This window comes from Orcinus orca, chromosome 14 (genome assembly GCF_937001465.1).
Source record: "Orcinus orca chromosome 14, mOrcOrc1.1, whole genome shotgun sequence".
NCBI classification, from domain to species: Eukaryota; Metazoa; Chordata; class Mammalia; order Artiodactyla; family Delphinidae; genus Orcinus; species Orcinus orca.
Window position 1 is genome coordinate 19,302,368 of NC_064572.1, and position 26,486 is coordinate 19,328,853.

Here is a 26,486-nt window from a genome sequence, read left to right on the forward strand (position 1 = left end):
ATCAAGGGGAGGAAATAGAATGTGATGGGGGGGGTGGGGGTGGGGGTGGGGAGGGTCAGGAAACACCTCTCTGAGGAGGTGACAGGAAAGGTGAGCTCGGAGGGAGGGAGGGAGCCAGGCAGGTAGTGGTTGACATGTATAAAGTCAGGAAGGAAGCAGCAGGCACAGCAACGTGCTCAGTGTGATCCTTTTTAGAGGAAAAGTGTAATCTGTATGTTTATATATATATATTTTTAAATTTATTTATTTTAGGCTGCGTTGGGTCTTCGTTGCTGCGCACGGGCTTTCTCTAGTTGCGGCAAGCGGGGGCTACTCTTTGTTGCGGTGCGCGGGCTTCTCATCCTTTTTAGAGGAAAAGTGTAATCTGTATGTTTGTGTATATATATATTTTAATTTATTTATTTAATTTATTTTAGGCTGTGTTGGGTCTTCGTTGCTGCGCACGGGCTTTCTCTAATTGCGGCAAGCGGGGGCTACTCTTTGTTGCAGTGTGCAGGCTTCTCATTGTGGTGGCTTCTCTTGTTGAGCACGGGCTCTAGGCACTCAGGCTTCAGTAGTTGTGGCACGCGGGCTCAGTAGTTGTGGCACGCGGGCTCAGTAGTTGTGGCTCGTGGGCTCAGTAGTTGTGGCACACAGGCTCTAGAGTGCAGGCTCAGTAGTTGTGGCACACAGGCTTAGTTGCTCCGCGGCATGTGGGATCTTCCAGGACCAGGGCTCGAACTCGTGTCCCCAGCATTGGCAGGTGGATTCTTAACCACTGCACCACCAGGGAAGTCCCTGTTTGTATGTTTTTATAAGAGAAATTTGCAGAAGAAACCTTCTACGCTATTAACACTGAGAACTGGAGTTGGAGGTGAGAATAGGGTGGGAAATAATATAGCATTACCTTTGGGTTTATGTAGCTGGGGTGGTTTTAGTTGCTACAAAACAAAGGGGAGATTTCCACACTTCAAGGAGGGGTGTTGGTTTTACTTTTGTTGTTTGCTACTCACAGAAGCCTCTTTTCATTCCTCTGATACCTACAGCACATGCCTACCGTCCCTCCACTACGAACACGTTTGCCGCCTCTGTTAGACACAGGGCTGAGATAGCGGCATATTCCACACAGAAATGTGCAGAATGGTAAAATGGATGGTTAGCTAATTGGATCAGAGACATCTTCTCATTTTACAGATTAACCACCACCAAATTAATTGTCAACTAGGAGAGAAATAGGGTTCACCCCAGATCAAATATGGAACTGGAATCTTGGTCCTTTTTGTTTTCTAACCATCTCCTTCCCCCCTGCTCTGTCAAAACCTAAATACTGAGTCTCTAGTGAAGGAAAAGAAAACAAAGGTAAAGAATTAAAAAAAAAACAAAAAAGCTAGTATAGAAAAACAGGAAGAAATCAAAGTTTGCTCAGGAAAATATTCTGGGGAAGTTTTCACCTATTCACCAATTGATAAAGAATAAAAGTTTTCCATACAGAGCAGGTATATTTCCTTTCCCATGATTTGGCTTATTTTAAAAAGTCTGGGGCTTCCCTGGTGGCGCAGTCGTTGAGAATCTGCCTGCCAGTGCAGGGGACACGGGTTCGAGCCCTGGTCTGGGAAGATCCCACATGCCGCGGAGCAACTAGGCCCGTGAGCCACAACTACTGAGCCTGCGCGTCTGGAGCCTGTGCTCCGCAACAAGAGAGGCCGCGACAGTGAGAGGCCCGTGCACCGCGATGAAGAGTGGCCCCCGCTCGCCACAACTAGAGAAAGCCCTTGCACAGAAACGAAGACCCAACACAGCCAAAAATAAATAAATAAAATTTAAAATGTAGTGTCAAATCAGTTTATTAAAAAAAAAAAAAAAAGTCTGAATTTCCGGAGTTCATAACTCATGCTGCAACTGAAAAAGTTCTGATAATTTGTTTAAACTGCTGTGCAACTCATCACCATCAGCTAAGTAGATACTTTTTTAATTTCAGCTGCAAACCTGTGATTATGTTCTCCTTTAGAAAAGACTTAGGACTCCACACAGTGCAAGCAGTTTACATGGACTCTGCCATGAAATTATACCCTTCAACCAAGACAGATTTCCTAACTCTGCCTGTAACAAGCGTGTATCCTGTGAGTATTAAGTTTACTCAAGATTATTCTGGACGTACTGGTGGGAGTGAGGCATCTTTCGGAGGAATTGTGATAATGTGGACTTCTCAGCTGCTTGTGTGTGTGTTTGGGTGTGTGCACATACATCTGTGCGGAGTTAAGGTAGAGACAGATGTCTCACCCCTGGAAACTAACAGCAGTGGATTGGGAAGAACTACAGTTGGCGTAGTAGAGGTCGCTTGGCCACACTTATGCCGTCTTACCTTGGATGAAGCATTAAGGCCACCCCAAACAGAAGGTGAGGGGGTACCCCTCAGATGCAGCAGATGAGTGGTAAATGGAGAAGCTCAGATTTCTAAGTCCACACTGAATTTCTGACGTCTTTCAGGATTTGCCAGTGACTCAGGGACCCTCTGTGTTGTACTCTATTTTGAAGCTTTTAGCAATTCCTCTGTCACCATTAAAACTTGCATAATTATTGACCTTCAATGTGTATTTTAATGGGTACTTTAAAGATAAGGCTTAACCTAGCGGAATAACTAACGTGTGGATATCAGGCATTGGCGTCTCCATGCCCCATTTTTTAAGTAGAATCATACACCTTCTTGAATTACTCATATTCCCAGGCCTCTGCATGATGAAATGGAGAAAAGATATCTTCCCTTAACCAGATTACATTCTGTATATATGTCTACTTAAAATATTTTTAACTTTTTTCCTCTGAGAATAAAAGTTAATAGAAGTATAAAAATACTAATACTAAATATTGGTTTATAATCTTTTCAAGAGCTACAGTTGAAGGCTGGGCCATTACACTCTAGGATATCTGCACAAATAAGAAAGTAAATGATGTGGATAAGTAGGTAAATGTGAGGAGGGAAGAGGAAGAGGTGAAACCAGTAAAGTCACTACAGGATGCTTATGGCCTGGACGCCTACCACAAGATTTTATTGGCTATCGTAGAACAGAAGTTAGATAAATTATGATATATTCATACTACGGTATACTGTGCTATATTGCTATTTGTAAACTAAAAAGGCGTATCAAAAAAAGTCAGATTTCCAGGCAAATAGGAATGAAGTTTGATCATGTAAAAACGAACAACGCCACTGTTCTGTCCAGGACTGAATTTAATCGGAGTTTAAAATGGTCTATTACTTAGACCAGAGAAGCAGGAAGATATTACCAAGAATCTTTGCTTTGTTCCCACCCTTTACATACAGAGATAAACTCAACCAAGTAATGCGCACCACAAACATGGTGCCTGGATCATATTCCTACCCACAGAGAACCTAGCTCCCAGAGGAGTGTGCCCCAGACTGGCCAGATCAGAAGCAACACCGGTGCTACCTATTAAAAGCAGAGATTCCTAGCCTTCTCTCATGGAGATTCTGAGTTGGTAGGCCAGGGGTGGAACCTGAAATTTCCATACTCAACTCAGGTGACTTTATGACTTGACACATTTGAGAAGCGAGGTCTTAGTAGACTCTCACCCTGTATCTGTCCTTAAAAATCCAGAACCCAAATTATTAAAAATATGACAACAGAATCCCATGAAAAACAACTCAAGGATGTTTCAATATGAGAAGAGGAGCTTATGGGGCAACAATAAATATCTACTAGTTTAAAATAGTTTTATTTTTAAAAGGATATACTAAACCACTCCATAGCTATAGAATTAAAGGAGGCAAGGGCATAAAAAAATATTAAGAGCTTTTTACCTTTCAGGGTGATTCATAATGCGTAGACTATGAAAGAACCCTGGATCCCTCTCTCTTTCTCTCTTTTTAATTTGTTACTAGCAAAGTTTCCTCTCTCTCTCTCTCTCTCTCTCTCACACACACACACACACACACACACACACACACACACATCACAGGGAAAAGAGAGAGGTGAGTTCTGAAATAGGTTTGGCCAGGAAGAAGGTTAAAATTTACACTTACTGCATGTCTACTTTGTGGCGGGTCAATTACTATTTTGCCCACATAGCATTTTGGTAAAGTAAGTGTCTGAAATTCAGAGACGTTAAGTGACTTACCCAAATTGACTTAGCTGGTCTGCTTTAGAGCTGAGATTAGAACCTAAGACCAGGCTGGGGGAACGGATGAAATCACACAGACATGGACTCCAACCACCGTTTAACACAGTGTCTTTGCAGACTACCTGGCATGTGTGTAGTGGTTGATAAACGGATGAGTAATGGATGGATGTGCAAACACCCTGGTCCAAAAGGTGACATGACTTCGTATTGGCCCCACTCCAGGAGCACAAAGCTCTCATGATAGTGGCGCTTTCTGCTGCATAAGAAATGGAAGCTGATGTTCTGCAGCATTCTTGCCTTGCTGATGAATGATAAATGTCTTAAGTACCTTGTAACTCCTTTAGTTTATTTGTAAAAGCTGGGACAGCATTCTCTGTAGCAGATTTTGCAACAGAGCAAGAAGGATCATAAAATGCTTTGCAAATATGAATGGGTGTGAAGGTCATAATACAATGAATCCTAAATAACAGGATTGAAATCATGTTCCCACAAAATGAGTTTTTCTTAAAGCATTCAAATGATCACAGTGATTAGTTCTGCCTCACTCTTACATGCACTAAATGTCTTGATAACATGGTCCAATGGGGCCATGACTCTCTTTCCTGTATGGAATTTGTTTTCTGAAGGCTGTTTGTGATCTGGTCAGGTTTGAGTGTGAACAGTGTATAGAAGGAATACAACCTCGAGTTTTCACAAAGGATGATTTCTTTTTTTTTTTTTTTTTTTGCGGTATACGGGCCTCTCACTGTTGTGGCCTCTTCCGTTGCGGAGCACAGGCTCCGACCACAGGCCCAGCGGCCATGGCTCACGGGCCCAGCTGCTCCGCGGCATGTGGGATCTTCCCGGACCGGGGCACGAACCCGGGTCCCCTGCATCGGCAGGCGGACTCTCAACCACTGTGCCACCAGGGAAGCCCAGGATGATTTCTTTATCTAGGGTTTCATTTCTGGTCATGTGAATGTTCTCTCAGCTTGCTCTTCTACGAATGGAGTATTTGATACTGAGCGGTGGGAAAAAACGGGAGTCTTAGAATGTCAGAATTCAAAACGGCATGCTAGCTAGTATGGGTCTGTGGAAAGTCTTTGTAGACAGGTACCTTCGGTTCAAATCCAGTTCTCAAACCAGTGAGCTTGGATCTTGGAGGAGTTCCTTAACGCTGAGCCCTATGTAACTTGTTTATAAGATCAGGATAAGAAAAGTTACCTCTGGGGTGGATATGACAAATAAATGATACAAATCCGCCAGCACAGATCTGTTGACATAATAATTTAGATTACGTATTCTTTCCAAGGTCATACAACTTTGGAGATAGAGGAGAGCCATAGAGCCAGTCTGTGGCAGATCTAAGGTTGGACTGTTTTTTTTTTGTTTTTTTTTTTAAATCACACTGTCTCTGTTTTGCATCTCTACAAGTATATAAATCGGAACTGCTATCATTTTAATTTCATTCAGTTTTTAAGGGAAAATATCACCAATCATAGAAAATTAAGCAGCAGATAAATTGGGGGAAATGAAGGCAATAAAAGATAAATTTATAATATTTAACTCTGGCTGTAGAATATGTGGAACAATAGAACAGTTGTAATATATTCACTGAAATATTTCAGAAAATTATAGACATTCATTTCTTTGGAATTAAAGTTCAGCTCCACCTAAAATGCAACTTTTGGAACAAGCCCACCCTTGGATGTTACAGGAAAAAACCCTCAAATGATATACTTGACCCTTCTTCCTCAACATAAACACAGCAGGAAACTTTTCAATTTTTACTTTGAAATAATTAGATTCATGGAAAGTTGCAAAGACAGTACAGAAAGGTCCCATCATTTTAGTAATTTAACTCATATTCTTATTGAATTCTGGCATCTGCTATATGTGTGTCTGGATCAGCATTATTTTGCATCTTTAACTACCCAAGGTAGGGACCTTCTTTGTTATTCAGATTTGCACAAATAACTGAGTGCTAATGATGCAGAATGTCTGGAAACAATGATATACCTGTTTGTTTTTCCCTCCAGTTTTTGCAATCCGTATAATTGCTGACAATCATATATCTTAAAGTTATTTTTAGAAAACTAATTCCTAATCATTATGTGCCCTTGTCCGGCTTCCCAGACCTCCTCTTCCCATTTGTTTGTGGCATCTGTTCTTTTAGAAAGTTGCTTCCTGTCTTGGGTATGGGTCACTGAATTACTGAGGAAATACATTGCCAAGAGTGGCGGCAGCACATGCCTGGATACAACTCATTCATTTCTTCATTTCTTCATTTCTTCAACAAATTATGACAAAGTGACAACACTGCTAAGGGCTGTTATATTCATTGGGCATAATGACTGTCACCAGTCAGAGCCATTCCTTGCCCATGGACTTTACAGTCCACTAAGGAAGAGAGCAAAGTTCAAAACTGCTTGTTACAGAAGAAGACAGGCCAGGTGCGATAGAAGTATTTACCAAGTGTATCTAACTTAGACTGGGGTTTAGGGAAGGCTTCCTGGAAACAGAGAAGTGAGAAGAGGGTGTGTTTGGCCATGCTGGAATAATCATTCTAAGGTTTTCCTCCATGATTGCAGAAGCCTTGTATTCTTTGCATCTGCTTCTCCCTGTTATTTTCCAGAAAAATGTTCTTCCACATCTGCTTACTTTTCCACTTGTGCAAATGAAAAGGCTTTCAGGCAATTAGCCCCCTTACAAACTTTCTTCAACCCTTCGTTTAACCATCGGTACTATATCCAGACAAGAAACAATTTATATAATCCTATCTTCAAAATCCGGATCGTATATAATGTCTTAAAGCTAAACACCATCAATCCGTAACCCGGCCTATGCAGCAAACACAGAAGCGCACTGAGCTCTAAGGGGCCTAGACCTGCCGTGTCTGGCACATCGGCCTCTATTCACATCGACACTAAAGGTGACGGAAGCTAACAACCGGTCTCTCAGACCCCTTCACTGTCCCTGGAGCGCACAGAGCCCCACTCTGTCTGACACATGGGACAGGGTGTCTCATGTCATTTTTTGACACACTAATGTTTCATAAAGACATGTAATTGCAAGAAGTACATTACACAGACATATATAAAACCTGGCATTATTAATGTTCATCTGCTTCGGTCCCATTTTCATTTCCTGACTAGTAGGGGTGAGGGAACTGTTCTGGCCCCGTTACGCACCGGGTGGGCATCGCTGAATCCACTTAAAAGTAAGTTTTCTGGCAGTGGACTGAAAGCAGATTAGCATCTTGTTATGGTTTAATTAATAGTTTGGGGCTTTTTCGCTTTTTCTATTTTTTTCTTACACCCCAACCACAGTCCTGATTTGGTTAAGTTCAATTTTTCCTTTTTCCTCCAGAATTTTTCAAAATTGTTAATCGATTTCCCCAACAGATGGTGCTGTGTACAACGTGAAACTACATATTTCACTTTTCAGTGCTCAACTACTTCTATAAGCAGTTCTTAAGATCTCAAAGGAGGAAGGATTCTTCTACTAGTAAATATCATATTCTTTTCCATGATGGCTTATCATAGGATATTGAATATGGTTCCATGTGCTATACAGTAGGACCTCATTGTTTATCTGTTCTATGTATAGTAGTTTGTATCTGCTAATCCCAAACTCCCAATCCAACCCTCCCCCGTCCCCGTTTCCCCCCCGCCCCCGGCAGGCACAATTTTAAACATGTTGAATTGAACTTTGTGAGTTTAACTCAAGTAAGGTTTTAATTAAACTTACAAAGTGGATTCAATTTGGTGCATTTTAAAGATGATGTTTTTGTGGGGAGCAGAATGAGTATTTTTTTGTTTTGCGATATCTTTCTCTCCTGAGAAAACACGAACGAACAAGTGCTAGAACAAGATCTATGTCTGCTGCCAAAGAGAAAAGTTGCTCCTGCCACATGATACCTCAGTGGTAACAACAGGTTCTTCACACCCAGACCAACTGTCCTCTGTGTCATTCTAGCCTGTTATTTCAATAGAGCTGCTCTAACACACCTGCTTCATTAGCATAACCACTGATGCCTTTATCTCTGAGGTTGCTAGTGCCACAAATAACTCTTGATTCCACCCTATTCTGCAATGACAGTTTTTCCTGAATACATGCCATGTCCTTTGGAGTCATACAAAAACTAGGAGGGTACCTTGATTCATAATGGAAAATTTAAGTAGCAGCTGACATTCATGTCACCTTTTGTTCCACACAAAGCACCTTCATAGGCATCCTTCATTTGAGAAGATACAGAGGCAAGGGAGTATTGTAGAAAAAAGACTAGATTTGGAGTCAGAAGTCTAGATTTTGGAAGTCTAGATCTGTCTGCTTACTATTTCCTGACTGGGTGGTAGTCATGGGGTAATCATCATCAACTGTGACCAGGGATTCCACTAGCCCTGGAGGTGTCCTCGTGGGATCTGGAAAAGCGTCCATGTGGAGTGGACACAGCCCTGTAGGCAACTAGAGAGTCGCTTTGAAAACATTAGATAAAGGTGCCCCTTTGTCCTGAAGGCCAGTGTCAGAGCAGATGGCTTGGAAAGTGGAAGAGGCAAGATGTCTGCCCCCCTCGCTCTCCTGCACAGCTGTACGTGGCAGCCGTGGCTATGGCTAACTTTGAGAGTGGTTCTCATGTGTCAGACATCATGCTGAGAAATTCATACATATTAGCTCATCTATTTCCCATTAGTTCTCTATGAGCTTAGAGAGATCAAGGGCTTTCTTGGATTCACACAGCTAGTAAGCCGTGGAGCCAGGATGGGAATTCCAGTCTGTGTGACATCTACAGGTTGTGATCCTCACGACCACACCACGTTGGGCAAACTATCCTCCTCCTTGGACTTGTCTTTCCCTGGAGTTACAATTTGTTTTTTTGTTTTTGGCGGTACGTGGGCCTCTCACTGCTGTGGCCTCTCCCGTTGCGGAGCACAGGCTCCGGACGCGCAGGCGCAGCGGCCATGGCTCACGGGCCCAGCCGCCATGGCTCACGGGCCCAGCCGCTCCGCGGCATGTGGGATCTTCCCGGACCGGGGCACGAACCCGTGTCCTCTGCATCGGCAGGCGGACTCTCAACCACTGCGCCACCAGGGAAGCCCTGGAGTTACAATTTGATTGTGCACATGGAAAGGCTTTGCAAGTTTTAAAATACTATAGAACCATAGTCTAATCTTTACAATTGTGTCGTTCAGTAAAAAAAATCACTGATCAAAATACTGGCTAAGATGCTTTCTAAACACTTGGGTTTTAAGATTTTCAGAGAAGACGGTACAACAGGACTAGTTATAAAAGTAGAATACAGATTACTTATAAAGTAACACATTGAGTTCATTTATGGAAAAGAAGGTTAAAATGAGACATTTATAATAAGACAGGTATTATCAAGGGTCACTTGCCATAGATGGCAGATAAGGCTTAATTGTTATGAACTGGGTAAACCGATAGGGTAAATAAAATAATAGTAGAATGATTTATTTCTCTTTTTCTTTAAGGAAGTCTTGAGTGATCTGGTCACTGGCTTATTTTATGTACTATTTTTATCTTGCTAATTAACAGCTATCCAGGGGCACAGAGTGGTGAGGGTAGAAATAACATGAAACCTCCTAAACCATGCTTATGCTTCTCTCCCCACAAGAAGTTTGACTAGTTGGACCTTGAAGGAAAAGGGTTGGATTTTTAGAGACAGATTGATTTTTATTTTTGCCTGTCTGCTTTTAGAGGAGGGATGTTCCAATAAGAGCTAAGTTTCTCTGAGGACAGGACAAGAGTGGTGGTTAGTGGTGCTTGAGCTTGGCGTGAAATCTGATTAACTGAGCTTCAGTTATAAAATGTGTGTCTTGGTTCCTTCATTATCATTGCTTTTATAGATTTAATATATGAAGAAAACCATGGTGCCTTGAAAATTTAGTCCTCAGTTTTCCTTTTGTGGCCTCCAGTGCTTGATTCTTTAAACTTGGAAGTATTTGCATTTCCTTTTAATTGTCTAAAATGGAACCAAACTTTATCTGGTCTTAAAAAATGCAGCAAAGAAACTCTATCCACTATTTCCAAGATAACATGTAGAATCCAGGATAGGGCTATATCATCATTTCTTTAAAACATCAGACAGATGCCCCTAGTGTGGCAGTGTCTGGGGCGTCATTTGTCTAAGCAAAGATAGAACTAACTTCCTATTTGAAAATTGGCTTATTAAAAACAAAATAAAAGAAAAAAACACAAAAAAACAAAAAACAACCCCAAAATAAAGACATGTCAGTATGAAATCATGGAAATCCATTCCATAAATAAACCTTAAAATTAAAAAACAAATCTGCCTGTGCCTGATACTATAATCTGTGCTCAGAAATGAAGAACATATTATTAGAATGCAGTGTTTTTGTCAGAACTGCGGTGTCTAATGAGGTGGCCACTGGCCACAGGTGACTATTTGAAATTAATTATATAAAATTAAAAATTACCTTCCTCGCTTGCACTAGTCACATTTCAAGTGCTCAAGAGTCTCCGGTGACTAGTGATGGCTGTTGGACCACACAGGTATGGAATATTTCCATCACCATAGAAAGTGCTATTGGACAACACTCTCTTAGAATATTCAGTATTCTTCCTAAAACATTAATGAAGTCTGGGGGAGAAGAAACAGACTAACAAGAGCTTTCTTCTAGACAGCTATATATTATTTTTTTAATTTGAATTTTATTTTATTCATTTATTTTTATACAGCAGGTTCTTATTAGTTATCTATTTTGTACATATTAGTGTATATATGTCAATCCCAATCTCCCAGTTCATCCCCCCAGCCCCCCCAGAGCTATATATTATCATGAGGTTCCTCCTTCTGCCTACTCTCCAGGATTGGGTGAGTGTCCGAAGCAGCACTGTGCCCGATACTGGTGACTCAAAAGCGATTAAGACACGTACTCTGCCCTCAGCTACTTACAATATCAAGGTAGCTATTGGTTAAAAAAAAAAAAAGAAATCCTTGGGGAGAGGATGCTGCATTAAAAAACTAGTAATCTACAATAGTATTTAAGAAATACTGGATACATGAAAATATCTTTATACCTTATTTTCCTTAAAACAGGAAAAAAAAAACTATCTTCTGGAAAACCCATTTATCTTATTCTATTTTTTATTCTCAATCATCCATATTCTTTTACTCTTTTCAAAATGCGAATTCAGTTCTTTCCCTTAGGATTTATTCATTTTAAAACTTGATTTCTTATAAATTTCCTTATTAAAAAACTATATTTCATGCTTTATAATAAATTAAGGTAATAACAATTAGAAATCTAAATTGCCAATGAAAGTTCCCATCCATCAGAAATTATCTGAAGTTGTGAATGGTACGGGATATACATGTCAGTATTATGTATAAACATTTAATGTATACTCATTACATGTATAACATTTAAAATGACTCTTCTGGATCTTGAAATCTAGAGGTTTGTAGGAATTTTCTTCTCTAGGTTTATTTTCTTCTCCACAGGACACATATTTCTAAAGTAAGTGGGATAGTTAAAAGTTTTTGAGAACAGGTAGAACGAGATTTCAGCCCCTGTGCTGCTACTGAGTTGGGGGTAACCTTTTGACTTGTTTGAACTTCAGTTCCCCCATCTATAAAGTGGGATTAAAACTACCTACTTCGCAGTACTATGCTTTCATTTTAAATTTCCATACATAGAGGCATTTATCAGTGCCTCACGAATGCTAGACTCTCAGCAATGATTAGGTTCCCCCTACCCTGCTGTAAAGACATCTTTAAATTCTTGGTTGGCTGTGATTCGCTGTGTCTTATACAATACCTTTGGCATGACAATTTTTTCTATGGAATGAATATAATAGTGGATATTTATCAAGGGCTTAGTTTGTAACAAGGGCTGTATCTGAAAAGCGCCTCACATAATGACTTTATTTCTTCTCAACAGCAACCCTATGAAGTGAGGAAGGTAATCTCCATTTTATAGAAGTAACAGAGGCTCACGGGGATCCAAGAGCTTGTCCGAGGTCGTCCCTCAAACACCCTCGAGTCTGTCTAGCTCCTTTGTCCACACTTCACAACCAGTAGAGACTATGCTAGATGCATTCCAAAAGCTAGTGAGCTAAGTGCTAAGAGAGTGAATTTTATGGTATGTGAATAATTTCTCCAGTAAAGCTGTTATATAAAACAGTTGCTGGGCTTCCCTGGTGGCGCAGTGGTTGAGAGTCCGCCTGCCGATGCAGGGGACATGGGTTCGAGCCCTGGTCTGGGAAGATCCCACATGCCGCAGAGCAACTGGGCCCGTGAGCCACAATTACTGAGCCTGCGCCGAGCCTGTGCTCTGCAACAAGAGAGGCCGCGATAGTGAGAGGCCCGCGCACCGCGCACCGCGATGAAGAGTGGCCCCCGCTTGCCACAACTAGAGAAAGCCCTCGCACAGAAACAAAGACCCAACACAGCCATAAATAAATAAATAAATAAAATAAAAACAAAAACAAAAAACAGTTGCTGGATTTGTAGTGATCAGCAAGTCAGTATAAAGATTAGCTTTATTTTATGATGAGCTCTCTCTCTGTTTTTTTTTTTTTTTTACATTTTTAAAGGAAAACGCTGCACCACGTACCCACTCTCAAAACAAGTCTATTCCCAATATCTACCAAGAAAAACTGCTACGACTCTAAGGGTCAGACAGCCTGAAGAAGGTGTGTATGAGAGAGTGACATGCTCGCTATAGGCCAGTCTTACCAGGTCAAAGAATAAGACACTGGAAGCACCACAGACTCCCCAATCATTAGCCTGAAACCTATTTTTTTAAAAAACTGATTAGAACCCAGGAGAAATTAAAAATCCATAAGAATACTGAAATAATCTGCGAGAAGACTGAGATAAAAGAAGGGGCACGAAAATAATGATTCCAAAAATAAAAAGTGAACATATTTTCTTAAAAATGCTCTGCATGCTTTGCATACCTTGCATTATTATTTCACTCACTCCTTACACATTTTTGACTTAGAAAACTTTCTTAAGCTTTGGAAAGATTGATACAGTTGATTTAAGACAGAGAAATATCAGAAGGTTTATACATTAATATGGAGGGGGCGGAGTTTGTTAGATTAAATGGAACTTCATGCCTTAGATGCAGAAAACAATAAATGCTGAGGAACCCGATTCCCAGTTTAAAATACAAACGTGTGAAATTCAAGTACTGTTTCCTTTAGTCTAGCCATCCCTTTGATTTCTTCCTGCAGACATTCAGAGAAACAGGGAGTCACTGTAATTACCTTCATCCATGCCATTAAGTAATTCGGTTAAATCTTCATTTTTACTGTCAAATTGATGCTCCTTCCATGTTTCACCATTTTCACTTCGAAGAACAATGAGTTCTCTCTCTTTTCCTCTCATAGACCCAAAGTGAGGGATTTCCACTATGACAGGGCTGGAAAAAAAATGCCACATTATTTTGGTATCAAAGGAAATAGGTTTATAGTTTCATACTTTTAAAAGTGTTTCATTGACAGTATTCATTTGAAAATCAGAGGTGCCACTAAGGTTGGGAATGATTTCAAAGCTGCAGAATCATTTGCTAATTAAATAATATATTAGAAACCTGAAAACATGCCATCATTCATTCATTCACAAACAATTCTTGGGGGCCTATCATATGTTAGGCATTTGATTGAATAGGGGGAAAATATTCAGCACACATAAGTAATCGAGGAATTGAAAGTTATTAAAATAGACCATAAGAAAGAAAGTTGGTCCATTTTTAAAAACACAATAGTGTATTGTATTATACAAAATGCTCATGATTTAAAAGGACACAGTCATTTCTTTAAAAAAGAAATTCTGTAAATTGCCTATTTTGAAAGATTACTGACTTTTTTTCCCTTAGCAAGAAAACAATCTAACAATCCACTCCTTCCAACGGTCAGTTTTCCTAACTTTCATGGCCTGTATAGTCAAGACAGTTACTTTGATTTTTACGTCGTGAAATGGGCAGTGTAATTTCCTAGCTCTCGTAGGACTGCATAGGAATTAAACTTTCTGAAAAAGCATTATTGGTTTGAAACTGTCATATAATGATCTAGTAACTTTTGACAGTGTCCTTTTGCAAAAGAAGGCGAAAAAATGGCTGCAAATTGAAGACAGCCAATCAAGCACAGGAATAATTTTGTTAAATTTTGAAGTAGGATAAATGCTAAAAAGGATGAATGGGAGTAAGCAGACCACAATCACACACGGTTTATGGAGTTGGATTGTGCAGCTTTATTTTATGACATTTAAGTAGACAGTATCATTATTCTCCTACAGAGGTTGTATATAACCTCACCTCTTAGCCTGTGTGTTTATGTACGTGTGGTGACAGAAGATACAGGCTTAAATAGGTAATGGCATGAAAAAGGAGAGTAGTTGTAATGACCAAATGACATAAATAAAAACATATTAATATTTGATTTATTACAAAAGCATTCACTTAAAATGGGATGATAAATATGAAAATTTTACTTTGGGCAAAATAATTATAATTAATTCAAATTAAGGGTTTGAAAAATTTTTTATAATCCCTTTATTTTTCAGTGGGTAAGAACAAAATCAACTATTCCTAATAGTGTTAGTAATTTCAAGAGTTAGTAAGATGTTCACCTTAGTTTTTAACCACACCTGGTGATCAGACATTAAATTTTTCTTTTTTTGAAAACTAGATACAATCTTTGCAGGTTAATGCATCAGATACTGTCACTCTAAATATTTCAGGAATGTGGCTTTGTGTATGACATTCAACAATATTGGAGAGGAGAAATGAACAAGGGTCTGGGACCAAGGTGAAAGCCAAGCATAACTTTTCATAACAGGTTTCTTCATGCAGACTGCCAATGCAAACACACCAATCAGACAGATAAGCAGACAGACAAATACCAACACATTTCAGCTTAAACAGAACAAAACAAAACAATTTAATAACTTCAGTAGAATATGCTACCTGCTGCCTATTGGATTTTCTTTAAATATCTTGTATTCCCAACATTTTTTCAAAATCAGTTTACTTATTGATGACTTGTCCTTCTCACAGCCCATAAGTACTTTTTTAAAAAAATGCAACTCCACACACATACATATATATATACAGGTATATATATATATATATACACATATATATCATTTACAGCAAATGTTGATTCAAAGCCTGCATATATCTTCTTTTACACTGGGTTAAAATTAGACTATCAGTCTGTCTTAAAAACTATCAGCGTCAGTTGAAACATCTCAAATTAAAGCAAGGTTTACAGAAGCACAGTTATGAAAGCAGAATGCTTGCAGTGAATTCCACATGCTTGAAAAGCACAAGAGAGGTAGCGGTGCCGCATTACGTCAAGCCACTATGATTTTTTTTTCTTCTTTCAGTGACACACATCAACTGAAAGCATTAAAAACCAAAAATAAAATTAAGACAAGAAGACGACCATGGGTGTGACAGAAAAAAATTGAAAATGGAAAAAGAATTGTAGACATTCTGTATCTTGTCTATAAAGATCCTACCCAATAAATTTTGTTCCTTGAGGCCCAAGCTGCAGGATTCGGCTAACCAAGCTCTCACCCTCATTTACAGGGGGAGGATTGGTAGGAAGATGCAGTTTACTGAATAACATCCATGCAGCAGGAAGAGAAACAAGAAGGGGAAACTGTGAACAAACTGTCCGTCACGACAGAGCCTGCCTGATTTGCACCCAAGTGCCACCTCAGAAAATAAATGCATTTTTTCTTTTTGTAAAATACAATATCACAATGGATTGTTCCCCAAAAAATGATCATTAAAAAGACATGTACCCAAAATAGCCATTTATTCAACGTGGGATATATAAGAGTGGTGCCTTGACTTCCACGGGGGCCGCTGGGGTTCCGTGCACTCACTGAGCAGAGAACATGCTTCTCGGTTAGTAAAACCTTTGGCCAGCAAACTGAGTTAAGGAAGTACCAGCCTACCAGCTTTTCAGAGAATTACACAGCTTTGTGACCTCTGATACTACATGAAGGCTGTACTCGACTGAAATGGTCCAACTCAACAGATTTAACTGTTAACTACTTGAGCTGAGAAGGGTAAAGAAAATCAGAGATGTGGTACGAGGGCCAAGATGAAAACTGACAAATGACTTACCCTAAAAATTGTGCCCCTGCAGGACCCATTTCTACCAGCCTACTGGCTAATCCCTCTCCTTCCACCATGGGGGGTGGGTTGGCCAGTTTATGTCTCTTTACCAAACGGCAGGTGATACGGGTGGGGGCAGTGCACTTGCGAGGAGGAATGATGATTCTCATCCCGTGGTGCCGGCTTCCCCTCATGGAGCCGCCTCTTGCATCCACCATAAAGCTAACCAGAAACCTGCAGGGGGGAAGATCAGAGGCCAAATCAAGGAGAGACAGAAGCCGTTTTCACAGCAAGTTTGGAAACTGAATGTTAAAGTGACAGACAAGGTAGCTATCATTCCCCCTCTTTAAGAATACATTGGAAGTAAATACAGTGGAGTCACATCAAACATGCATTTGACTTGTGAACTGAGCAAAAAAGTACAACACGACACTTTATTTTTTGATGGTGCGTGGCCTCCGAACAGAAGCCAACCACTGTCAGATGCTCAAACTGAAGGAAGAGTGACTGTTTCAAAGTTGGGATAAAAACCGGCTATTAAACGACTGTCTTGCATTTAAAAACAAACCCACTGTATGTGGTCCCTGTGGGTGGTTTAAGTTTACATTCAAGGGTCATTTTAACTATCAATGGTTTTAGCCATGTGCTGACTATGGAATCTCTCCCCCTCAACAAGTAAGATGAAACTCCACAGTATGTCTTAAACATGTACAACTCATAAAATGAATGTATCTTTAATCATACCAACACTCTAATTTTTACTATTCTCACAAAGCAGAAAATAAGAATAAAAGCAGAAGCTGACTAAAGTTTTACTAAGGCAATTTTGATGGAAAGGGGTTTAATCTTTTCAATATCAATTTGGCTTAAAAACTGTTTAAAATAACCTACATTTGAGTATCTGTATAGCAATACAAAAATGATTGAACAGACTTTTTAGAAAATATCTCTAAGTTATATAATTCTGTCATTGGTTGTTATATTAAAGCTAGGGAGGAAAAATTATTTGTCTGCATGTAGCTATGAAGATGTAAAGAATTAACTGTGTCATATTTGGGTAATATCTTTTAAAAAAATTTTATTGAAGTATAGTTGATTTACAATGTTGCGTAAATTTCTGCTGTATAGCAAAGTGATTCAGTTATACATATATATATTCTTTTTCATATTCTTTTCCATTATGGTTTATTACAGGATATTAAATATAGTTCCCTGTGTTATACAGTAGGTAGGACCTTGTTGTTCATCCTCCCATGTATAACAGTTTGCATCTGCTAACCCCAAACTTATTTGGGTAATATCTTTATTCCTATCATGTGTTCGTGAAAAAAAGACCTCCGTGACTCCTCCCACCACTGTCACCATGTTGTAAAGCACTCTGATGAATGTAAACCAATGAGCCCAACATATGGAAGAGTGCAAGTCAGAGACTGGGGAACAGAAACATGTATTTTTGCATTCTAATTTTCACATGTGAAAATACGCTTATTAGTGGAAGAGCACCAAATGTTGATATTTAGAAAATTGTCTGACTACCTACAGGATTTGGGCGGGGGGGGGGGGGGGCGCGGAAGGGGGATAATCCCATCCATCAAAATCCTCTACTATTTACTCTTCTAAAAAACAGTTCTAACATCCTACGAATAGATTTCAGACCTTGCTTGGTGGTCCTAGCTGGAGACCCTTTCCTAAAGAGTGATGCCTCTTGACCTCGGAACAGTAACCTCTTCAACAAAGCAAATGGACCCACCATCCCCGTGGAGAGAATCAAGAGCATGGGGATCACTTTTCAGCCTATCAGATTTTCAGAACCAACTCTGGTCATCAGGGAGGTGGAATCAACTTCACACCCTTTTGCTCATTTTGGATTTAGCTGTTCTCCTCTGGATTAATTAATGGTTTCATATGTTTTTGATATCATTATACATACTTTGAGAGACCAGAACCACTAGGATATTCAAAGTATGAGGGCAAGAGACTGAATCTCTCAAAAACAAAACAAAACAAAACAAAAATCACTCCTCCCTAGTCAAAGACAAAGATACTTGTTCACTTGTACAAGTGTCCAGATGAATTGTCTCCAGTGTTGAATGATAAAAGGGTCACTTGAAACTGCTTTGGGGAGCCTATACTTTTTTAGACATATACATACTTAACAACTACTTTTATTCAGTAATAAAGACAATGTGGCATATTATAAGGAAGCCCAACACAAAAATCTCATCTTTCCCAGCTTCCAGTAGTTAAAAATCAACTCGTGCTTGGGACTAAGAGTAACAGAATGAATTACAAATGATTCAAGATAAACTCTGGGTTTGAAAATGCAGTTGTATTAGTATTGATACAGATAAACACTGGAGTGTTTACACTGAGAGGGCTGTGTTTGTCCTGGCAACAAACAGCTGAGTCTCACTAATACAGATAATAATTCAGATCAGGTTTTGTCTCGTTCACTGCTTAACCTACAGAGCTGAGCACCGTTCCCATACATAATCAGCACACAGTAAATGTTTATTGAATAAACCAATGAACAAAACCATTTTGTTAAGTGTGCTCAGAAACTGCCTAGGTCAGACTTGGTTACTAACACTGAAAAAATATATATACATATATAAATATTATATATATAAAGTATATATATATAAAGTGAAGGTAGTGTAAGAAGGTTACCAGTGTCAATATAAAAATACCCCAGCTACAAAGACTATCAGAACCAAATGGAAAAACCATGGCTTAGAAGATTTTAATAAAATTGGAAGAATCTCTTTGTGTTCTGTGTAGCAACCAGTGCATAGTTGGTGATCATTACTGATTATTTGTTGTTCTATGGTTTTCAGTTTTATAGAGCAAAAAGACTGAGGAAAGATGGGAGTAGATGTTTAAGCCCGATATTGAGTCCTGTTACTCAATAGCATTATGAAATACAGTGATTTGTTTTCTAAACTCATCCCTTACATATTGTATGCAAAATAAAACTTCATGCAATATAATTTATAGAAACAAATGAAAAGGTGATATTTAATCATATTCATTGTATCTTATTAACATTTAAACTAAAGCAGGAATTCTACAAATGATCCTAAAACTAACACATGAATGAATGTTTCTAGCTTTAGGAACAGCAGGATGACAAATGCTGATACACTACAGACACTGACACAATCTAACTGTGGGAAAAATTCACATAAATTAAAAATACAAAAAGGGATGGTTCACATAAAAGACACAGTTATCACCTTGAATCATACTGAGGAAGTGGAGAAGAATAGCTGCAAAATAATTTAGAAAGCAAATGGGAAAAATTAATGTAAGATAATTAGAAGCAAGCAACAGAAAATGTCAATGATAAGCAAAGGAAAAATAAAAACCATCAGAAAATGAAACCAAGGCATTTGGCATTTGTGGGACAACTTGGAAAAAGATTTGCCTTAAATGGCTATATATAAGCTACACCATAGACCTGGCATTAGTGAACTATTTCCAAGTGTATACCAAGTGTATATTTTCCTTTTCAAATAAGCCCAATTAGCTGCCATTACTTTTCCTTTCCTGCAAAAGTCTACTGTCTTCAGTGAATTCAAAGGGAAGGAGACATTAGTTGCCTATTCACATACTACACTGCCTCCAGTGCAGGGGAAAGCTCGTTTCTGATTTTCTTATCCTATGATCCCTCAACTTGTCAATTTACTAAATTAAACCCTAGTGCTTTTCTTTCCTATGTAGAATACAAAGTGCTGGTTCTAGATTGTTGTCACATGGTGGCAATTCACCAAGTTTGGTTCAAAAAACTCTTCAGTATGTTTGCCCACTTAATGAATGTATTCTGGGTGTTTTTTTTTTAAATTTATTTAATTAATTTATTTATCTTTGGCTGCGTTGGGTCTTCGTTGCTGTGCGTGGGCTTTCTCTAGTTGCGGGGAGCAGGGGCTACTCTTCACTGTGGTGCATGAACTTCTCATTTCAGTGGCTTCCCTTGCTGTGGAGCACAGGCTCTAGGTGCGCGGGCTTCAGTCGTTGTGGCACACAGGCTCAGTAGTTGTGGCTTGTGGACTCTAGAGCATAGGCTCAGCAGTTGTGGCGCATGGGCTTAGTTGCTCCGCAGCATGTGGGATCTTCCCAGACCAGGGCTTGAACCCGTGCCCCCTGCAATGGCAGGTGGGTTCTTAACCACTGTGCCACTAGGCAAGCCCTATTCTGGGTGTTTTATATTTTCCTTCTCAACTTTTTTTTTTTTGGTTTGTTTTTTGCTTTTGCAATTTTAGACCCAAATACATCTACTATAAATCGTGTAACTATTTTAAGCAGTTTAAAATGTAATATTACTATAATTAAAGCTTTTTCTAACTGAATTAAAGAAATGCAATATTAATGATTCAAAGACCACCATGTAGTTTATAGTTTATAAGGCACTTTCATGTGAATTATTTCCATTTAAATGACATTGCAGTGACTTGTTTTTCACAATTGTGGTGTTACAAGCCACAATTGTGTAAGAATACTTTAAATAACCTGCAGCATTACTTGGAGTCTAGGACTTTTCCTCTGTAAAATGGGGATAATGGGTAAAGCCTATCTCAGTGTCATTTTAAGGTTCAAATAAATATTAAATAAGATAATACATGTAAAAGATTTAGCACAATGCCAGATACATGAAAAGGACTAGGTAGGTTAGCCATTACAATTTATTGTAATTAAAAGCAGCAAAAAATACTTCATAAAATATATAAGGCACTTCACAAATGTTAATTATTGTTAATTTATTTAATTCAGAATTAAATAAATTGAATCTGCACTTGTCCTGGATCACAACTAATTTATGGCCTAAATGTCAATTTCAGAGGTGAAAATACTTTGAAATTTTCGTCATCTTAATGAATTATTTCGATTCCATTTGTATGCCAATCAATTATCCCAAGTTTAATTACCTATAATAGGCTAAGAATCCAATATCTAAAAATACAATAATTATCAATTCAGCAATTGAAGCAGGTCACCTTTTAGCTGCCTGCCTCAAATTTGCTGACTAACAGGGCAGCAACAAGGAGCCTGTTTGATGTGGTTTTTACTATAGCACTTCCAGCGTACACACATTGGTACATTCATTTTTTCTTTTCTTTTAAAAATTCATTTATTTAAAAAAATTTTTAATTTAATACAGCTTCATTATAATTTTATTTCAGGAAAATCAGATACTCAGAAAAAAACTTCATTTGAATAAAGTAAAATTAAGAGAAATGACTATATTAAAATTTTTTTTATTGAAAAGGAAAATTAGAGAGCTAAAAGTAGTGCCAGAATAGCCAGGAAATGGTTGTGCACCTTATTAACTTCCTTTCTAACACGGTGCTTTTACCAATAAAAATAGAAATGCAGATTTGTTTAGCAAAAATATTTACTAATGACTTACAAATATATACCACATATACTCACTAATGAAGTCCTTTAGAAGATCAACATCTCGTACATGTGAAGCTTGTCAATATGAATTTATAACTGCAAATAGTAAGTGCAATGTTAATTTAATAGGAGAAGTGACTTTTTGGTTACTTACCCAGAATGAACAGGACTTGAGACAAGATTGACATTGTCCAAGGTGTCTGCAGCCCAGCTGTAATGTCTAAGAGAATCTGAATCAAATTCTCTTGTGAATGTTAGATGCTGAAAAATAAAACGATATATCGTGTCAACAACCCATCCAAGACAGTGGTTTCTCTGTACGTACAAAATACACCTGTATGTCTCCATAGTCCAGATAGTCTAACGTTCAAAGTAAGCATATATATATATATATATTTTTACAGTTGCCCCTTCGTATCCTCGGGTGATCAGTTCCAGGACACCCCCCGCCCACCCATCCCCGTGGATACCAAAATCCGGAGATGCTCAAGTACCTCATATAAAATAACTAGTGTCATTGGCCCTCTGCATCCATGGGCCTGACTGTACCTTCCTCCACAGGTCTACATTGAAGTTTCAAGAATTAGAAATAAAGTTCATTGATATGCTGTATTATCTCAATCTTTTAAGAAACCATCTTGAGTAACTGGCATGGCACAAGGAATATCACAGAAGTAATGCTAACCATGATTTTAAGTACTTCAACAATCTCTAAATTAATCTGACAATTGTAAATTTCTTTTCCGAATCTCAAAATAAAAATAAAAAAATTCAATCTTGATGACTTCTGTTTCCAAGTGGGGTGGAGAAGCCAGCAGCAGCCTAGTGCTGTGCTAAGCACAACAGATAAGTGTGAAAATCATCTCTGCGGGCAGCAGAGAACAATTGAGGTGCAAAACTGAGGAGCTATATTTGGAGAGGTGGTTACCTGGAAGAGTTGAGTTTTTTGTTGCCATTTTTAACTTGGGGGCATTTGTCAATTACCAGTGCAGACAGAATTTGGGCTTTGTGCCTACAGGGGCTACCTGCTGGGGAACAGAAAAACCAAGGGAGTTTTGGTGGAGAGTTGGGTGGCCTCAGGCATGCTACAGATTTCCATTCAGAACATTTGCTAAATGCTGGGGCTGGGGCTTCCCTGGTGGCCCAGTGGTTAAGAATATGCCTGTCAGTGCAGGGGACATGGGTTCAAGCCCTGGTCCGGGAAGATCCCACGTGCCACGGAGCAACTAAGCCCGCAAGCCACAACTACTGAGCCTGCGAGCCACAACTACTAAAGCCTGCGCACCTAGAGCCCACGCTCCACAACAAGAGAAGCCACTGCAATGAGAAGCCCACGCACCAAAACGAAGAGTAGCCCCCGCTCGCTGTAACTAGAGAAAACCTGAGTGCAGCAACGAAGACGCAACACAGCCAAAAATTAAAATAAATAAATAAATAAAATAAAAATAAATAAATAAACTCTGGAGCTGTGCAGAACAGGAAGCTAAAAAACTAACCAGAAAATCTCTGAAAGGCATAACAGAGCTTTTGGGCAGTTTCATGAGAAAAAGATTTAGAGTGTGAGACTTGGAAGGGGAGGGGACCCAAAGATCATACTAGAATTTCAAATAAGGACCCTGAAGGGCCAGGGACAGACCAGAGGTAGCCTGAGATTTACCAGGGCTGCGAACCAGCCTCATTTCAGCAAAATCTTGATTGGATGAGAAGAATCAGCCGCCACTCTTTGCCTGGCAGAGGGATGGTGAATCCTCTTTGAAGGAATATTATCATCACTGGGTGTGTCGTGTCTACAAACTTGTTTTTATACATCATGTCCAGCATGCAATGAAAAACTGCCAAGCATGGCCAGAGCACGTGAGCAAAAACAAAAACCAAACAAACCCAGATACTATAAACAGACTCCCAAGTCATCCTACATTTTGAAGGAAGTTAATAAGAACTTTGATTATAGCTATCATAATAACTATGATTAGTATGTTTAAGAAAATAGGAAAAAAGAGAGAAAAGAAATGAAAAGGTGGATGATTCAACAGAGGACTGGAATATACGTAAGAAAATCAAATGGGCCTTTGTTCAGTTCTAAGTATAATGTCAGTTCTTAAACACAATAGGAAACAGGATTAATATATGGAAGTGTTAAAGGAAAAATATAAAAAATGAAGGGTAGATTTAAAAAAAATTTTTGTTTTATATCGGACTATAGTTGATTAACAATCTTGTGCTAGTTTCAGGTGTACGGCAAAGTGATTCAGTTATACGTGTACATATATCCATTCTTTTTCAAATTCTTTTCCCATTTAGGTTGCTACAGAATACTGAGCAGAGTTCTCTGTGCTATAGGTCCTTCCTGGTTATCCATTTTCAATATAGTGGTGGGTATATGTCAAGCGTAGATTTTTTTAAAGAATGGAAAATACAGGAAATAGTATGAGACGTAGAACACAGTGAAAGGTTTTAACGTGTGTGTAACTGGACTCTCGGAAGTAGAAGAGGAGAATAAGGTAGGGGCTATGTTTGAAGAGAGAATGGCTAAGAATGTTCCAAATCTGATGAGAGATATTGGCTCACACACCAAAAACCAAATCAATCTCAATTTTCGTCCTTCTAAAGATCTGCTTTCTACTGAAACCCCAGTAAAATGACAGTCAAGAATTCACACACACACACACACACACACACACACACACGCAAAGAGAATAAGAGAAGTCATCAACAGAAAAACAAGGATTGGTTGCAAGTCTCTCTAAAAAGGGATCTGATCTCCATAATCCCCTCACTGATTTATCAATTGCCAAATAACTCACCCCCATCAACCCTGGCAGAAATCTAGAGGCACAGAAACCAGAGGCAGAAGATTAGAGGGTCAGAGGCACCATAATGAAAATGGAGATTAACTGAAAGTTTATGTAATGCATGTTCAGCCCCAGCCTTCTACCTTTACTGGTCTCCCAGACAGACAGTTAGGGACAAAGCCTTGAGGCAGAAAATGGGGAGTCTTCTCTGGGATTTTCCAGTGAAATGTCCCAGACTTATTACTTTAGTGGAAATCACAGGTGCTAAGCCCTCAACCACGCAGAGAGCATCCCATAAGCTTAGTACTCAGTCATCAAAAGCTACCCCGAGCAGTTGTCTCTGGAGAGGAGAAGTTGGGGGCTGAAGGTGTATATGAGGATGCTCTTTTTAATCCTATTGAGTATGTCTTGTAAAAGAACGTGACTTTTTTTGTTTCTTTCCCAAATGGAGAAGGACCTTTATTTGAACGGTTAATTCTCACGTGTTGCAACAGCCAAAGATCACCCGGCAAAGAATATTCTTTGCCCTGAGTGTTGCAGACAGGGGAAATCTTCATGTGCCTCTTTCCTTTTAAACACCAGATCCTATGGCCAGGCCAAGATATTTGGAAGCAAATTGTGAGCCCGTGTGCCAGCTGGGGGCCTGCTGAGACAAAGGGAAGATGCTCGCTGGCCAGGAGACCCTTAATCCAGTCGGAGCGACTTTAACACATTCATTTCCATGCTGCTTGGATCTTTCCTTGAAGATGCTACTCCAAAAAGATCTTTCCTGCTTGCTATCAGCTTAGTCACAGTTTTAGATTGAGCTATATATAGCTCATAGGTTGTATAAATCTAGGCCAGCTGAGGGGAAAATCTCCACAGGGTTCCGTCTAAGGTATAAATAAACAGGTGATGACTTTTTATTCGTGTGTGTAAGGTTCATAATAAGAAAACTTAAATTTTAAAAATTACTGTGAATTACAAAGATTAAAAAAATAGCCCTGGGCTTCCCTGGTGGCGCAGTGGTTGAGAGTCTGCCTGCTGATGCAGGGGACATGGTTTCGTGCCCCGGTCTGGGAAGATCCCACGTGCCGCGGAGCGGCTGGGTGCGTGAGCCATGGCGGCTGAGCCTCCGCAACGGGAGAGGCCACAACAGTGAGAGGCCCGCGTACTAAAAAAAAAAAAAAAAAAAAAAAAAAAAAAAAAAAGCCCTGAGATCAAATGGAACAATAATATGCAGAGCACTTATGTGTAAGTCACTGTCCTGCCTAGATCCTAGGAAAATGCGAAAATGAATGAGGAGCAGCCGTCTGTGCATTCGGTGAGAGAGGACACATCTGGTGGATGGGTATGCGATCAATGGTGTTAACAAGAGTTTACAGAACTAGGGTCCTAACCCCCAAAGATGAATACGTCACTTCAGAAAGTTCCCAAATTCTTTATGGGTTAACCAAAGATGAGGTGTTGGTTTCATCTGGCCTCATTTACCAATTTTACTGACTTTTTTTTTTTTTTTTGCGGTACGCGGGCCTCTCGCTGCTGTGGCCTCTCCCGTTGCGGAGCACAGGCTCCGGACGCGCAGGCTCAGCGGCCATGGCTCACGGGCCCAGCCGCTCCGCGGCATGTGGGATCTTCCCGGACCTGGGCACAAACCCGTGTCCCCTGCATCGGCAGGCGGACTCTCAACCACTGTGCCACCAGGGAAGCCCCCAATTTTACTGACTTTTAAAGACCCCAACCAACCCACCCTCAGAGTGGGGCAAAATATTTAATATAAAGTAGGTGGTGCTGCTCACTTATTTTTCAGCAAACTGCAATTCCTCCATTTGGGGCAGCCCTAAGGCTATTTTCCAAAAGACCTATTCTTTTTCAAGTTCTAAGCAATAAATAATATGACTCCTCTTTGGTAATTACAGTAAATTATTTACCTTTGGTGCTCTTAGAAACATGCACTGGCGACATTAATTATTGAAACAATGAATTGTATCCCACAAAAAGGTATGGCCGCCGTCATGTAATATTTATCGAGGCTGGGGTGTGCCAGCACATGGGGATCCCTTTGACTCCTTTCTAACTCCCCGACTCTCACACCTCC

General features: G+C 39.5%; 1 protein-coding gene across 25 annotated transcripts in view; it reads right to left on the reverse strand.

Moving 5' to 3' along the window:
- ANK3 (ankyrin 3) overlaps positions 1–26,486 on the reverse strand; it is a 688,018-nt gene that overhangs the window by 61,378 nt on the left and 600,154 nt on the right. For 24 of the 25 annotated variants that reach the window (XM_049696621.1, XM_049696616.1, XM_049696615.1 and 21 more), the window contains 3 exons: positions 21,772–21,878; positions 16,230–16,454; positions 13,357–13,511 (listed from right to left, as the gene is read on the reverse strand). In XM_049696621.1, coding sequence (XP_049552578.1) covers positions 13,357–13,511; positions 16,230–16,454; positions 21,772–21,878 — 487 coding nt within the window. The remainder of the gene's footprint in view (positions 1–13,356; positions 13,512–16,229; positions 16,455–21,771; positions 21,879–26,486) is intronic. The other variant, XM_049696620.1, reaches the window with a different exon arrangement.